Genomic DNA, 18,269 nt, shown 5'->3' on the forward strand with positions numbered 1-18,269 from the left:
TGCTTGAAAAAAGAGTAAAGAATATTTATCAATTTCAAACACGATTTCAAATATATTTTTCATTAAATAATATCGAATATTATGAATTATTAAAATGTATTCAATAAGGAAATTGTAAATAAATAATTATAAATAGAATTTCGAGTAAAAATTATCGAGCATAGAAATAGAAACAAAAATTAAGAATATTTTTCTTCTCTCCGTTTTTCATTTTAAATAAATCAATATTAATTTGTAATATATATGATTTTTATGTACGTTGTCAGTCGATTTAATACCGTTTGCTATTTTCAATATTTGTATCGTAAATAATAAAAGGAAAAGAATAAAATTAATACGAAAATTATTGGAAATAAATTTCTTTACTCGGAATTTTATTTATTGTTATTTATTATATCGTTTAAACGATCACTTTTAAAAGAATATTATATTATATTTGAAAAACGTGAATAATTTTTTAGGTTATAAAATTTCAATATTATACTAAAGAATTAAACATTATTTAATTAATAAAGCTGAAAAATTAAATGCTTTTCAATTTCAATATCTTTCAACAATCACGAATTAATTCATTGTACAAAAAAATATGTCACGTCGATAACCAATTTAACTTTTTTAAGAAAACTTGTTGAATTTATTATAGTAGATGTTGAAGTTTGGAGGTATTTAATTCAACACGATGGAAGGTTATCACATATTAGAAAACATGTTGAGGAGTTTTTAAGTAACCGATATCTCTGTTGGATCACTGGCTTAAGCTTGGCACCACGTTTTCCAGACTTTTATATTTACAGAGCCAAGTTAAATTTCTTGCGTAAGAAAAACCTGTTTAAAATTAGATAGATCTTAAAATATTTTATTATTTTTTAAAAATCACTTCATTTTTTCGAATAGCTATTCTGGTTTAAAAATTTAGATAGAAGAATCATTTTCAAAATATACAATATACTAATACAATACAATATAATACTAATACAATATACTAATTAAAATTTTATAATTTCTTAACTAATAAAATAGAAAATGTAATTAAAAGAACAAGTTATTAATCAAAATTAATAATCTAACAAACTTGCGATTTATTAAATTCAATTGTTGTAATTCACCTATATAATTTTACATATATAAATGCCATATATTATATTGAGTCTGCAATTGCAATTATTCTTTAAACAAGATTCACAGAAAAAATACTAGAGACATCCATTTTTCTGATTTTACGTATTTCATATATTTTCTTTCATCGCAATCTTTCAAATCTGTTCATTTTCCTTTCCAATTAGAAAATATAATCCCTAATAAAAATATGAAAACATCGTTGATAGCAAGAAGAATCGAAAACGATAAATCATATTTTTTTAAAAAAGAAAATATAGAACCGGTTGTGCACACCCAGGTCGTGATCTGGATCGACGTGCCTACACGGGTACGTAAATTTTGCGTTGCTGACAAAAAGGCAGCCTCTTATAGGATGAAACAACAACTACAGGTTAGAAAAGGAGAAAAAGTGTTGCTCGTGCGTCGCGACGACCGCCCGTCGTGCACAACGATGGCCGTCGCCGCCCGCAGCCAGTGCTACCAACCGCGACAGCTATATTTCTCCAAGTGTCTCGGGCTCCGGGATACCTTTGCGAGTAGGTAGCCACCTATGTGGTGTGTATTGCGAGCGTGATAAAAGGGACCTATCCATTTTTGCCGAAGGAGCGTGGAAATAAGCTTTCTCGAACGACATTTCCAACCGTTACCTCGCCCTCCACGTCCACCCTCCCTTTGTTTCTCTTTTCCTTTCATTGCGCTGCATTTCGGCTCGGTCGCCCTCCCCTCCTCGCGCCACTTCGTGCGGCGAGCGCGATTTAACCGAGAGAAAATGGTGGGGCGAAATGGGAAAAGGGGGGTTGGACTAACCGAATGGAAGGAAACGGGGAAGTAATATCGTGACAATTATCCAATCGCTTCGTTTTAACTGGACCGAGTGTTATTCTATAATTGCCAGTGTTTTCTAGCGAGAAACTGGATCGCGTTGGGATAAATGAAGTATGGAGAAGGGGAGTTTGATTAACTTTTTAGGATTCTTTTTTTTAGAATCACGGGACAAGTTGATTTGTAAAGATTTTTTTTCAGATCCTCTTATCAGATATTAGAAACAAATACAAGCTAAATACGGGACTAAAAATACCGCTTGAAGAGAAAATTCTAATTTTCTTTCTCGCGAAACATCTCCAAAGAGATTATACCATAGATTATCATGTAAAGGTCAACGGACAATGGCGTACTACGAAAACCACTAGCAAACAATTAGAAGGGAACGAGGAAGGGAAATGCAAAGTGAAACGTATCCGCGAGGAGAACCACCCAGGATTTCAGATTTCACCTTGGGGCGATGGATTATGCGGAGCGCAGAACTGCAAGAAATAGGATATCGCTTGAGGAAAGAAAAGCATCGGAAGCATCAACGTCTATTTTTTAACGTAAGTGCGTTTTCGTTCATCCGAGAGAATAATTAACGCAATTGCGAGGAATAACACCAACTGTTTCGTGAATACGAAGATTTAAATTCGATATAGATCAAGAGAGATTTATTAAATATCATAGTAATACGTGATTCTAAAATATTTTTTCTACTTGTTGGTTCCATATTCTTTTTATTCCAATTGTAATTAAAATGTAATACCTGGTAATGCGTAGATCTTTGCGTAATCCTTCTGTCAAATATTTCGTTGCTAAAATAACAAAACACAATATAACGTGCTTGAAATTTCTATCTGCGTGACGAATTTCGATAATCAATAATCCAAAGCACGCAACATTTACCAGTAATAAATTTTAATCACAGAAAAGAATTATTATCGTGAAATTCATATGGGATCGATAATTGTTAAGTTTGTTGATTTACAGGAGGCGGTCGAGACGTGTTATTAAAACGATAGAACGAAAAATACGATTTATTACGTGGAAAGATCGTCGAAACATTGTTTTATAAATAACAGGCGGGAGCTGGTCAATTTACTCTTTGGCAATGCGTCTTTTATCATACTTAGCAGCTCCTTTGTAATATGTCAGTGCAAAATGATGAGCACCACCTGTTGACACAGTCGACGTAGGCGATGCCTCAAGGCGATAAATTTACAGTACGAGCAAAATGAGAATCTTTAACGCAACTAACCGTAAAACGTAATCGTTCATTACATGGGAACATGTTGACATGGAATGTATTCCAAATTTTCATGGAAGAAATCGTGTTTTCTTTTTCTTTTGAGATACATTTTATCATTAATAATATATATATATATATATATAAATAGATAATTAAAATTAATCTTTCAGATTAGTGTCAGATTAAACAAAATAAGATTCAATTTATGAATACATTTGAATATTTTTGTAAGATAAAAGTCAATTTCGTAATTCTTACTCATATTTTTTATATAGATCTAATCTAAATGAACTACATTCGAATGTTAATTTCAGACAATAAGAAAAGCATTAATTTCAAACGTGTTTCTATTAATTCTACTATTATTGCATCAATGTTAGGAACTTTAAATATACGCTTTCCCATATTCCAGTATCTTTAAAACAAAATTTTATATGAATGAGATTTAAACAAGAAATTAAATGAACCTTACCTCTGAAAACCAGATTTTTAATCATTTTCAATTACATATAAAACCATCTTCCACACAATCCAGTAATACAACTAATAATACCAAAATTTAACTATCCACCGTGAAAGAAAGGAAGAAAAAGAAGAAATTTAAATTCACTCTATATATATATTCCTGAAAATATCAACATCAACGCGCAACACTCGTCTCGAGGAATATCTCTTCCTACAATCGTATTAAAATAGCCGTATTATTCTCATCTTCCCTTACATCCAACGCTGAATGAAATACGGCTAAGGAAATCGAGTGGATCCAACGCAGCATTGAATCGAACAAACGAACATCCTCGCGAACACACAGCCCCATAAGTCGCTACGGCCGATTACCCCTCCCTCCCTGTTCAACACGCACGAAAGAAGAAGGAGGATTCATAGACAGCGTAGGAGTAGTCTAGCGGGCGACAATTCCGCGAGGAATTCCGCCTGTTATCGGGACAATCGTGCGTATCACTGCCATCAATCCACGTTGGCCGCGAGCGACGCGTATCTGAATGCTCGCTCGGCCACGAACAGTGGCGCCTAATGGCGCGCTCATTGACGTATACGTGCCTCGGCCGGTGGAACGACAATACGCACGATGATTAGATCGGCGTCGTTCTCACGGCCAAATGACGCGAAACCGCAAAGAAGAAACGTCGCCTCCTCGACACAACGCGACACACGGTTGCACGCAGCCAGCTTTTAATAATAAGTTTCTTTAGTGAAAGGGGAAGGTTGGTTATTATTAGAGATAGGTATAGATTTATATTTCGAGAGATGGCGAATTCTTAGAATCCGGTACACGTGTGCAGCATGTTCCTCGTTGGTATACGCATGCACGTGTGTATATATATATATATGTATTGTTGATAATCAGCGGTATAATACCTTTGAAAGGAAATGGCTCGGGACAGATTTTATTGTTATGTATGAGCGTTGTAACGCGGGATGAATTGGAAACGAGCGTTCGGAAGCTGAATCCACGTATATCTTTGTAACTCTTTTTGTCGCTATGACACGGGTATATATTATATCGTTCTCTTATTAATAGAATTGTGAGAATAGTTTCCAGAAACTGATTAAATTTTTAATAATTATTCGGACGAAAGTTGTTTGTATAAAATCAGGATGAAGGTAATATGTAATTTTTATGTCTTTCGTGAAGATACGAGCGCTACATTCTTCGCGAAGGCAAAGTTTAAGCGAATAATTATCATCCGCAAATATCTCTATAATTCTCATGCATAATTCGAAACGGAGGCCGAATTTCCATTCAAACATAACCGTGTAATTGTGAGTACATACAGTTCCTTACGCCGGGCACGTATTTGTGTGTGTATTTAAGCTGCAGAGAGGCCAAAATCCGAAAGCACAAGGCGAGGTAAACATATTACGTACATAAACGATCAAACGGAACGATCGTGACAATGAATCCCCTCCATAACGCAAACTCCTTTACTTAACCCGGCGCTTATGCTTCCATATTTGATTCGAGTTCACGCCTAGCCGACCGATCTCCCCTCTATATTGAATATTTTCCAATTTTAGTAACGGACGGCAAAATTCCACGCCCCTTTAAAGTTTCGCGCGCCTTGGAATATAACCGTTTCGCTTCACAGGCGACGCAAAGGCGAATTTACACTTTTTGATAATGGTTCATCCAACGAATATGAAAATATTTATACTTGAATTGATTCGAAACGTCAGAATCGTTTCTATTTATATAATATTTAATCAAAGCTACGTCTTTACGCGGTTTTCTATGTTTTCTTATGGACGTTTGTTTTAATTTCAGTAGAAGTAGAAATTGATTCTACACTCGTTCGATTAACTTGGATGAAAATAATCTTCACGTCCTTCGCTGAGGATGAAAATCAACCGGATGCGCGTGTAAATTCGCCTTAAAGTTGTTGGAGGTGCATGAATAGCGTAGATGGTGCAACGTTGAATACTTGTGCGAGATCGATGCGGTGCATACATCCACGTTGCTCCATTATTTCCACGTTAGTTTACCATCCACTAGCGAAACTTTTCGGTTACCTCGTGTTCTTTTTAATTCCTTAACATGCGATACGCCAACGTTTCGGCTTCTGTTTAGCAACCTGTTTCTTTTTCTCTTCCCTTTCTGTTTCTCTTTTTTTGCACGCGAAACGGAGGAAAAATCCCGGATTGAGTTGTGAATGGTGCAGTTTGTTAAGAAATGGTTAAAAAAAAACAAAAAAAAATCCAAATAAAATTCGAATAATGGAGAAACTTTATTCTCGTGAAAAATTGTGCGAAATTGAAATCACGAGATTTAAAACGAAGACGAATTAAAAAAATTTTGTAGAAACGTAATTACCCTCTGTAAAAAAAAAGAAAAAAATTCATCACTCAGATAAAATTCTATACACGATTGATTATGATTACACGGTTTCGTGCGTAAAATTACATTTTATTTCAATTTTGAATACATTTTACTCCCATTACGTTAAATTTCACAGGATAATTACAGATACGAAGTAAACGACGACAAGGACTTCCTTGAATATTATAGTTATTGGATCTCCTTAAGCACGAGAGACGAAACGAATTCAATCATAAGATTTCAGGTAGGGTTAACAGGAAGCGAAGATCTGACGGTTAATAAAACTTCCTACTTGATTATTACGTGTAACGATGTGGATCGAAAGGGGAGATTTATGCTAATCTGATAGGAATATAATATGAGGATATTGTAGAATCGAATATCATAGAAATTAGCCTCATCGCCCGTGATAGAGATAACCATGTAACAGTAGCCTTTTAGCAACTTTTTATTTCGAAAACACCGAAATTATGGTAAATTATAAAGCGAAACAAGAGGGGGGGAAGAGAGAAAGGCCCGTTGGCGTTACTTCGGGTGAAGTAGCCGCGTAACTTTTATCGATTTATAGCAGTTCTAAGTGTCTGCGCGAAAGATAAGAGGCAGATACGAGTATCTATGATACGAATTCACGGTATTCATTAAATATTAATACAGTTTCCTCGGAAGAAATTCCGTGTATGGCAAACAGAGACAACTGTTATCCACCGGAAGAAAAGAGCTCAGTACTTCTTGAACATCTTTCTAATTGATTTGAAGTGCAACAATCGTGAATATAATAACAGCTCGATCATAGAAAGATCACCTTTTCTTTGTTCCAAAACTAGGATTAATTACGATTAAGCTTAACTATTATTCGTTACAAGTTATTTTATAACTGAGAGCCATATTGACGCATTTCATCGATTAATTATACTTTTACAACGAGTATTTTTAAATAAAAGAGAGAAGATAAAAATTAATCTTAATTAATCCGTTTATACACGCGGTATTAAAAATCAAACGTACCATCCAATTGTTCGATTACCTCGTTAAAGGAAAAAGAGGAAAAAGAGATTCGAGTAAGCCAGCAACCGCTAAAAAATAGATAGTCTAACCGGACTAACTGGAGGTTTATATCGAGGGTTGATCATCAATAGGGAAAATATAACGAGCAAAAGGAAAGGGAAGAATGGTTGAGAGGGGGATGGAAATATGAGGCAGCGAGGGTGGAAGGGTCGGGGCTGACGTGTATATCCGTACCAGCTGCCGACTGCCCTGTTCACGAAGAGAGAGAGAGAGAGAGAGAGAGAGGAGGGCAGGGAAATGGGAAAAACAGATAAAGAGCTCGCCGTCTTGCCGGCCTTTCGAAGATACGACGAAGATAAATGACATAATATCGGTGGCTCGGATCCGATCATTGGCCCAGAAAACGAAATCGAGTGTTAGCCGAGAAGGGGGGAGGCAATTGATCTGGCACGATGCTTCGTTACATTGGGGCGACAATGAAATCCGTTTGATACTCATCGAAATGGTTTGTATTTGTACATATGTGTGTAATCTCTTTTTCTCCATCCTGACGTGTTCACCGTTTGTCTTTCCTCCTCGAGGAGGAGGAAGGTGAATTTTCATTACGTCGGTACCGACTAACGGTTGCGTTTAATTCCTTGGTGATATTGATTTCTTACTGTTACTGTCGATAGAGACGAGGGATAAGGTATGCGAAGGGTTGGAGCGGATAAGACGTGTTGTGAAATGGATTGGTGTGATTGTCTTATTGGAGATTGGATTATTGGGAAAGCGGCAACCGAGTTGAGTCCATTTTTGGAAAGAAGTAGGAAAATTGAGGATTTATGTGTTTAATTAAAGATAGTATTGCGTAGTTATTTAATGGTAAGTTGAAGAAATTTAAAAAACAATGAGTAATTTTGTCTCTTGATTTGAAGTAAGAGAGAACTTTGATAAAATATTGTTGGTTTTTTTCTTTTTTAATATTATCTCTGAATCAAATGGAAACTTTTAAATATTTGAACGTAAAAAGGATAATGTCATTTTCTTAATAAACGGTTTAATTAAAAACGGAAAAAAATTGAATGTTGACTTCATGTTTGAAGTTTTCAGCTACTGATTCAAACTTTTTCCCTTTTTTTTTTCGTTTGGATTGAAAACTATGAAACGAAAACTTGATAACCATGAGTATTTCCGACATCTCAACATTTTTTTTATGAAAATCTAAAACGTTTGCTTAATTTAAAAATCAAACAATCCAACATGTTGCGAATTGACCGATAGTACAGTTCTCCACAAACTATTCTAACAATCACTTGAAATAAATGGAAAAGCTTTAAAAGTTTGAACACGTTTTAAGTGATATCAAGAATGTTTCTGTTTGCACTTTGCTCAAATTCGCTCAAAAACGCTTTTTAAAACGTCCACTTTTTAATTTAATTATCACAAAAAAACGAGAAATATCTTTCTCGAATATTTTGAATTCTCTAATTTTTGGGAAAATTATAAATTTATTGGACAATAGGATAAAATGATTGCATATAATCGACGGAAAAGAATTGTATATACATATAAGTACACAGTTTGAGCATTAATGGCGATTCACTGCTGTATTTCATTGGACAATGTAATAATAATCGATCCAAGAAATTTACGAATACATCAAATAATTATTGTTGTTTTACGATTTACGACATCTGTAAATATCTACTCGACAAAGTCGTAAAACATCGCCGTAAATCGTTGACCATTTCGCTACTGTCAGTTTTAGCGTTATCAGCAACACACTTTATTAAAAGGACCTCAGCATTGAATAAGATAGAATAAGAGAGAGTGTTAAAACGATTTTCATACTTTTGTGTTTGATGATACAATACACGTTTGCACAAAGGCAGAAATCTATCCGAGAATCATTCGTTAAAAATATTTTTCCAATATTTTCATGAATAATTTCAAATTTTACTCATATCGATATTGTCAGCAGCGTTTAAATAATTCGAATAATAATTGGCAACAGCCTCTGTGGCCTAATGGATAAGGCATCGGTCTCCTAAACCGGGGATTGTGGGTTCGAGTCCCACCAGAGGTAATCACGAATTATAATTTTTGAAGTTTGAGCATAAAATGTGAAATTTCCATGATACTTCTAAAGTAAATAATTACTCAGAATGAGATAATCGCTTCAAATTACAATTTATCTAAAACAAAGACTTTAACTTTACTTTATTCCTTGCATTTAATCTTCAATTTCATTCGGTTCTGTGTATTTTTCTCTCGCATTGCTTCCAATAATTAATATAACACTTTTCCTTCCTCGTCGTACAATTTAATTTGAAAATCTGTACGAGTGAAAATTTATAACTAATCTGCCACAAGGATGTGGTGTTATTCACATATCGCATACCTTGCATTAACCAATTTTATCATTTTCAGGTTATGCGGCAATTTATGAATACGTGGTAAATATAGAAAACCGTGCCCTGTGGCGATAATAACGGTAGAACTTCGAAGTAAATCGTTGAAAAAAATCAACTTCTTCGCGTCACATTCCAATATGTGTTCCATCTATCGGATGCATTCGAAACATCTCTTCGTTTGATATTAAATGTTGATTTATACATCGAGCATCAGTTATTCATATTTTTCAAATTCCACAATGAAATAGACATTTGTAATTTATGCCCCAACTAGCAAACGTTAACTCTATTCGACAATTCGTTTAATCAATGATAAATATTCCCGTTTCGAGAATTGGCGCGAATTTTGAACAGAAGCCGTGTCCTTCCGTAGCCATCCTTCCTCACACCTGCGATAGAGATCGGCTCGAAGAGAACAACGCAAAAAAGAAAAAAAAAAGACCATGAAACGTACTAATCGAACCACTTCCTTAGGGGTCCAGTTATACCCCTCTAACTATCGCGGTAAGCCATCGAAACTCGTAAAGTGCAAGACAAAATCGCCATAAATGCGTGCGTGACTGAAATATGGCGCAGTAATGTTTATGAGATGCTGTTACTTGTCAGTTACCGCTGAAAAGAATAATAACCCGCGCCTGTTACCACGCCTCGGTACGCACTTATTTATTAATAACAAGTTACACAAATCAAGGTATCGCTAGCCTGGCATGGAATGATAGCTTTTATTCCCCGACTCCTCGAGGATACCCACGTGGGAAAAACCATTGTGCAAAGCAGAACACTTCCTCCCATTTTCCGCATTCTGGTATGCCTACAGTTAATTTATTATTAACTGATTATTATTCCTCGGAATGAGGAATAATACACTTTGCCCGATCGACGGAACAATTTCCTCGACATTTCACCCAGATTAATCTTTCTTATTTTCAATACAAAATTTCAAACGAATTTATTAATTCCTCCCTTCTTTCTTTTCTCTATCAGGAATTTATTTGCACAATTTCCAGCGATCGAAAGAGAAAAAAAGATCGCCTACCTCCTTGCGATTTTTCTACCCCTTCGAAGAAATCCGATTCCGTAAGGGGAAGGATTGCGGCTCGGTAATCTGTTAACTCGCAGTTGCATATCAAACGTGCTCGCTTGCGTGCCACGAATCTGTTCCTCCGCGGATCTCTCGCGTTAATCCGACTTCGATACGTACGTATCAGTGTGCACATCCGCAGTTTCGAGGGGCGCGCCGATTAAATATCGGTATACGTTTCCAACTTGTAACTTGTCGATCGCGAGGGTGTATGTGTACGTGTGTTTGTGTGCGGGGAAAGGGCGAGGCGGTTATTAAGTTAGTCTCGGGGATTCGTTGGGCGGCGCAGCGTATGAATTACACGATCTCCGTATCGTCGAACGATCATGGGAAATATCTTGCTGTGTGTGGGGCAGGATGAGGGGGGTGATGAGGACCGAAGGGTGGAGGAGGTGCTCCCCTTCGACGGGTGAAAGTAATAACAGTGAAACGTGCGCGTACACAACGGCGAAATCACGCACGCCGGCCAGCTTCAGCTTCAGCTTCAGAGGGCTCTCCTCTACGTGACCGGTGCTCGAAGCTATTTTTCGATACGACCGCCACTTAGCTGCACACCGCCCGGCTCTCCTCGAAAGGGGATCCTCCTCCGCCGCGAGTAGGATCCGTCCTTGGGAAAGTCGAGAGGTGGTCAACGACTAGGATAATTGTGGCACGGATGTATCTACCGTGAAATTCGAGTGAAAACGATCGCACCGGTGCGCGCGATGACCGGCGAGGGTGGCTTAGCTACTTTTCGCTCGCCACCCTTCCTTCTTCATTGAGAGAGGGGAGTCTTATTCTCTCGAACTTGATGATGACGACGTTGTCGCGATATTTAGATCGTCCTCCGATTTTCGTTATGAAAATGTTGGTTAATATGTAGGGGACGGAGATGGAACGGTTGGAGGATTTCTTTTTTCTTTTTTTTTATGGCTGGTGAAATATTATGATGACAGGAGAAAAAGAGGGAAAGGGGAGCGATGTTGAACGCGTGTAATATTGTTTCGTCGAGGGAGTGAATCAATTGAACGTTTTTAAGATGAATCGTTTCATAGATGTTAGTATCCTCGAAGAAGATTACGTTCGTTGAGAAATTTCTAAGATTTAAAGACGCTTTCGTCCATTCAATTATGAATAATTTTGTCGATATTAGTAGTATTTTTTACTGAAAAATTTCGAAAATTTTGATAACAAAAAAATTGTAGACGCCAAAATCAAATGCGTTTCAGATACCCGTCTGTACAAATTATATGCCGCAGTAATATTTGATTATACGAGAAATGAATCTTACGCAGCTGGCTTACATTTGCGCCTTAAACGAAACGTTCGATGCGACAGTTTGAATTGCGGTAGCCGACACTGTGGCTCGAAGAAGTTGCTGGCATCCAGACTATCGTATAAATTTGCGATATCGCCATGTATCCCATATACATATATCTGTATATTATATATATATATATATATATATACACATTTATATACATATGCATGTATAAAAATATTATGTGTAGGGGATATAGGCGGGCGTGTCCATGGATATATATATATAAATGGAAAGGTTGGAGGAGGAAATCGGGTCACACCGAAATATTTTTCCGCGCCTTTCCACTTCAGGTTGGGGGATGTGAGCGCACGAATTATAGAACGTATACGATGATGCATGTGTGCAAAACACTCGAAGATGCTTGCTACAATTATGAATCGGTTTGACGCTTTTATGCACAAAGTTTTGTGGTAAATTTTAATGCTTAATATATATATATATGGAATTTGTAAAATTGAAAATATAACTCATCGTATTTCGCGAATTGATTTTGACGACACGCAAAATGTTAAAGGATTTTAATTGTAATGTAATTTATTAATTTATACGTAAGATCATTTTCTTTTTATCGGTGTTAAAGAAGATTCGTTCGTTTGAATGATCTTTTTTTAATTGGTTCCAATTGAATAATTTTAATAAATTATACTTCTTTTGGGATTAAATACAATGACCTAATTTAATAGTAGAATTAATGGCTTATATTGATTTAAATATTTTATATATAAATGGTAATTGGAACATTATAATGAAAACGAATACATGTAAGTAATTACTTTTGTTTTCCTAACAAAATATGTTTTAATCTCTCAACTTTTTCAAAAATATCTACGTATTTTCAATGATTATAAATGGAAGAATATGAAAATCGTAATTTTTATAAATTCTAGTAATTAATAAGGAGAGATACTTACGAATGGTTTTTCAACACAGTCTCAATCGTATTAGTGGCGACAGACCAAATGAAAACGGACCCGTCTGAAGAACCGACCGCTATGTACTGACCATCTGGACTAAAAGTAGCTCGTGTCCAGTCGAAACCGACTTTAAACCCGTCGGCGCTAAAAAAGTGAAAGTAATTTCATTTCAATAATTATTACAAAGTTAATTTTAAATATCTTATCAACGAAACTTTTGAAAGACTAATAATCCTGAACGATTAAAAAATAATTATTTATTAAAATTAATTTCCCTTTTTCTTTTTAATATTTTGTTTTATCGTCATTTATCATGAAAATCAGTAGTACGATGAATATAGAGATTATTTAAAATATAGTAAATTTCGATCATAAATGATCCACAATTGGCTAAAAATAATTTGTCAAGTTGTTACGAGATATAAAATAAAAATCTGTTTTTGCCTTAACATCTATAAGATTTTTCTATAAAAGCCACTTACCTAAATGATCCAATGATCTTCTTCATCCGCAGATCGATGAGTTTCAACGTATCATCTCTGACACAGCTCAAAAGGTAATTTGCATCTACAAACAATCAGATATCGCTACTTAAATCAAGTCAAAGTTTAATTGGTTGTGTTAATGTGATTATACAAGGATGATAAAAGAAAAAAAAAAGAAATTTATAATTTCTTCGTATCACACAATTCGTTTGTCGAAGATTACACTTTCGAGAGATCTCTAAAGAAATTCGAACCATTTTTCATTTAAATCGAAACAAAAAACTTAAATACATTAAACATATTAAAACTTTCTTTCATTATTTATCATTATTTATCGAGTATTATTTTGAAAGTTACGAATTCTCTTTTTTTTATCATACAAAAATTGCGTATAATCAATTTAAATAAATAATCGATTAAATTCAAATTGTGAATTGTGATAAATTTTTCGAGTTCGCGTTACAATGGCAACGAAGAAAGAAATACTTTAGCTTCTCGAAATTTATAAAAAAAAAGATAAGTAAGTAAGTAAGTAAGTAAGTAAGTAAATAAATAACTCTTTTTTCGAGATGTATAAATCTTATAGAGAGACGTTCGAGAAAGGTTTCATTGTGAATCTAGCGGCCATTTCCCAAGGAATGGTATATTATACTTTAATGGAAGTATACATAATGTATTACGGTGAATGATAAAGGAAAAGCATTAGAGTGGCGCAATGTAATCGAGCAGAATTTTACAGTCTTAGCGATATCGTTTCCTTCGAATTTTAGTTTTATGTCGCCGAAATTACTCGAGTGTATCTTTCGAAAAAATTTTTTGGCAAGTTGATCCTTCCAAAGGAAAAATGATCGTTTCAATTGTAATGAAATAGTTTTAAATCGTCGATTTAAATTTGGCCTAGAATTAAATTAATTATAGCAACGGATAGATATGAATAAATTACATCATAAATCTAAACAACGATCTATAGAAAATAAAATTTTTCCACTTGTAAGCTCGTTCTTGAAATTCGAATTTTATAAATTTTCTTATGTCGATCATATAATTCGATCAATCTTTCGTTATTCGTTTAAAATTTGAAACTTTAGTAAATGATCGTAAATTTAATTTTTTAACATTTCACAAGAAAAATACACAAGATTTGGTAATCAATTTTACAGTTTGTTCAAAAACTTAATTATTTTATTTTACCCATTTCTATCGATTAAGATTTTCATTTTTAAGATTTTATCGAACACGATAAACCGTTTAACTACGTGTAACGGTAACGATAATGCTCAGCTTTAATTAATTCCAGATTAACAGAAATATTTTGAAACCTCATAATAGCGTAATTCGAATAATTATTCGAGTTGAATTACAAGTTCCGCGAATTTCGAACAAAAGATATTAAATCTCTCGCGGGATAATATTTTTAAACAGTGATAAAATCTTTCCAATGATAAAACCTTTTAATTATGAAATGTAAAAAAAAAAAAGAAAGAAAAGAAGAATAAGAAAAAACAACAGTTAAAAATTCACGATTTATTTCCCTCTTGGAGAGGGAAAATAAAAAGATCATACAAACTGAATATCAGTTTTAACGCGTGCTTGTTGTATATCTTAACATTCCTACGATACAATTTCTTATAGTGCTTGCAGCCTTTTTTATGTTCATGCTTCAAATGTTTGCATACGATTCCTCGAATTCTACAAGTTGAAACATTTTCATAATTCAACATCTGTCCGTCTCCCCACAAGTTTGAATATTTTCCTTTGATACCTGCTTCGATGCACAAAGTGCATTCAATATGACTGATTAACAATTTCGCGAACTCCGATATATTTTCTCTTTGTCACGAAGATGATGGACCGAGGTATTATTTATTCTTCTCTACGTTTCTCTCTCATCATTGCACTTCTACGTTTCAAATGCTTGGGATTGAAAATCGTAGGAGATTTTATTTTCAAAGTTTTCAATTTCACACGTTTCAAAAGTTTCATTTATTTTTATTATTTGTCGTTTAAAAAATTTTACAACAAATATAAATAAGTGGTAATTCGTTAAATTGAAAGCATATATAAATGTAATCTTCCTGTTATTAGTTTATCATCGCATATACTGGCTATTTTGATCTTGCATATCATCTGATTAATTATTTCCCACAGTTGCAGTCGCCATGATTTAATTTTATGCGTAAAGTTTATGACAAATGATTCTTCTTTGTAACCTTCCAATCTATCATTATTTATTCGGATAATATTTCACTTCGATAAAGTTAATATAAACTTTACAAGATGGAATATTCTGAAAATATAAAAAAACGAAACTTACCACGAGATAAATCCAGCGAAGTGACTTTTCCTTCCAATAAAATGTCATTTGAGCTGGATTCGGCTCTTGTGTCCCAGAATCTAATCCTGTGGTCAAAATGGCCGCTAATTATCGTAGAGCCCGCACCGTCTGAAGTTACAAGATCGTTGCAACTCGAACCCGCAAACTTTGTTTCTATACCTGCAAACAAACAAGATTTAACTCAACACCAACTATCTGAATTTTTACTTATTTATAAACAATCATTTTATCGTTCAACAGTATTACAGTCGTTTTATCCTACTAATGTGCATAAATGTGAACATAAACTCTCGAATAAGATGAATAAAAATTTCTCTTTCCACGAAATAAAAGAAGAGAAGGGAGAACGTTTCAATTTTCTAAACGGGATAATATTATAAATGTACCGTTACATTGGCGCGTGTATCGGCGTGATAAATCTTAAAATTACAAATTTATAGAGCCGTTCCAATTGGGGAGCGGCGTGAAAAGAACGAAATCCCATTTCTCGGTCCTCGGAAATTTCAATCAGATCGCGTCGCGTTCCCCGCGTATTCACATAAAATCTGCTTACGTCGGTACACCTAAGTTGACGGGTATGATGCATTACCACCGAGTAATTGGACCCAGTAATTCCATCTTCATAGGAAGCACGGTTGCCTCAAGCGATATCGATAACCGGCGTATCGTCGCTGTAAGTTCGACAAGCTAATTGATCGCCTAGTAAATCACTTTTGATTTAATGTAGATCATCGGCAACAAAGTAAAACGGACAATCGTATGCGAAATTCGTAATCGGATACAGACAGTTTCGATACGATTTATACCGTGGCAAGAGTGTTTTCAAAATGATCAAAATATCTTTGGTAATTTTCAGTTGCAGCCAATTTTTAACAGTTCTGCATACTTGAAAAATAATTGCACAATTGCAAGTTTTTCTGGAAGAAAAATTTAAGACGATTTTTCGAAATTCTTTTGATCGATCTTTTATATTTGAAAATATATTATTCCAAATCTATTGACGTAGAAACGAATTCATTTGATGACAATTGTAAATTTAATTTTTAATATCTGATTTTAAAAATTTGTTTGAAAATTCAGAAACAGTTGGACAAACTTTTCCAGTAACTGGTTATAATACAAGTTTTAATCTGTGTTTAGTGTCGCGTTTACTTTAAAAGATGAAGATAGCAGTCTTAAGATAAGCAGTAGTAGATTTGTAATTTATCCGATTTGCAATTTCAGTGTCAAAGAGTTTCTATATTGAAGCGCGTTGATTCTCAAGAGTTGCGCGGAAATGCCGGCAGGAACGTCGTTTCCTGAAGTAAATTAAGCTTGAAATCTTGCTTATTACACTGTGGATATCGATGGAAACGACCGTAGTCTGAGAATTACAATTTAAAAGAAGAAACTATTTGTAATTTTAAACACATTTAATCTTTATCTCCTCGGATAAAAACATTTATTGCCAAAAGATTCTCAAATCAAATTAAATTATCCTATTTACCATGAATTTAAATTTAAAAATCGTATTACTAAACAAATTCTGTAATCGAAAGTGGAACGCTATCGAGAATTTTCAAAATATCACAATCCATTTATCTCGATAAATTTGGATTAATAAAATTCTCACTGTCTATTAATCACACCTTCGTTGTCTTTTAGTTTTTCATTCACAACTATTGAATTGCACGTACATATAATATCTAATTTATATAGATTTCCCTTTGAATCCGTTTCCTTCTTTGCACGTTGAATCTAAAGCACCTAAGCGTTTCTCGACGTCGATTCACTTTTCCTGCTGCTACCCGTATTAACCAAGAAAACCTCTCAATGGATTACAGTTAACTATAAGCACAAGCGCTTTCAATCTCGCAAACGTGCTCCCTTTTTTCCCAGTTTTCGAGACTGATCTACATCTTTCCGAACTTCAACTTGCTGTGTAAAAGCATAAACCGTAAAATAAATGAATAAAGAATGCTTCAAATGTGAATGTTTCGTATTCGAAATATCATTTCTCAAATTTATAAATAGATAAAAGTATAAATCGATCTTGCTCCTGATATTAAGAATAACTTCGTATGGATATAAAAATTAACTGTTGCATTACTCACTGATACATTAATTAATACTCTAATTTCTTTTGATCATATATGAGAGACGGAGGAGAGGCAGACAGGATACTTTGAGTCTCAAATCTGACCCAATTGTCGCCAGATTTCCCTCTGTTCATTAAGTATTTACCGTCTATAAACAGAAACAACTGAAATTTGAATGGAATAAGCATTTCGCGGCAGATGTTTCCGTAAGCCGACACAGCTGCGAAACGTTAACAAGATGATAGGGGGACAGAGAGGTGTAGCGGCAAGGAAGGATAATAATAATCCGATAGAAAACAGCTGATCCACTTTAAGCGTAGTTTTTCTTTCTTTTTTTTTTTTTTGTCTTAAACCGTGCCACGCTTTAAACAATAATTCACGGTTAAACGCGCTTTCAGCAACGGCCCCCCCATTGTCCTCTCCTCTTGCGAGATTTATTTGCGCAAAACTTTTGTACACCTCGCCCACCTTCGCCCGCCTTTCCCTGATAGCGAAGCCTCGATTTTCACTATTTTGCGGGTGGAAGGACAAAAGCGTGGGAACGGACGTCAAGTGTGACGTTGCATATCAGTGTGTATCAAACACTTTATCTCGGATCTATGAAATTAATTTTCGAGTTTAGACCCGTGGGAAAAGTGTACTAATTTTTTCGGCACGGAAGTAACGGGTTCGAATTGCGCGC

The 18,269-nt window shown here is 34.8% G+C and overlaps 1 protein-coding gene and 1 non-coding gene across 5 annotated transcripts in view; one reads left to right on the forward strand and one right to left on the reverse strand.

The window, feature by feature from the left end:
* LOC108003939 (autophagy-related protein 16-1) overlaps positions 1-18,269 on the reverse strand; it is a 490,268-nt gene that overhangs the window by 8,914 nt on the left and 463,085 nt on the right. For all 4 annotated transcript variants that reach the window (XM_062079974.1, XM_062079976.1, XM_062079975.1 and 1 more), the window contains 3 exons: positions 15,489-15,668; positions 13,172-13,256; positions 12,687-12,833 (listed from right to left, as the gene is read on the reverse strand). In XM_062079974.1, the coding sequence (XP_061935958.1) occupies positions 12,687-12,833; positions 13,172-13,256; positions 15,489-15,668 (412 nt within the window). The remainder of the gene's footprint in view (positions 1-12,686; positions 12,834-13,171; positions 13,257-15,488; positions 15,669-18,269) is intronic.
* On the forward strand, positions 8,991-9,063 carry Trnar-ccu (transfer RNA arginine (anticodon CCU)). The gene has a single exon. It is a non-coding gene; the product is annotated as a tRNA-Arg (tRNA).

The sequence above is a fragment of the Apis cerana genome, linkage group LG9 (genome assembly GCF_029169275.1).
Source record: "Apis cerana isolate GH-2021 linkage group LG9, AcerK_1.0, whole genome shotgun sequence".
In the NCBI taxonomy this organism is placed as follows: domain Eukaryota; kingdom Metazoa; phylum Arthropoda; class Insecta; order Hymenoptera; family Apidae; genus Apis; species Apis cerana.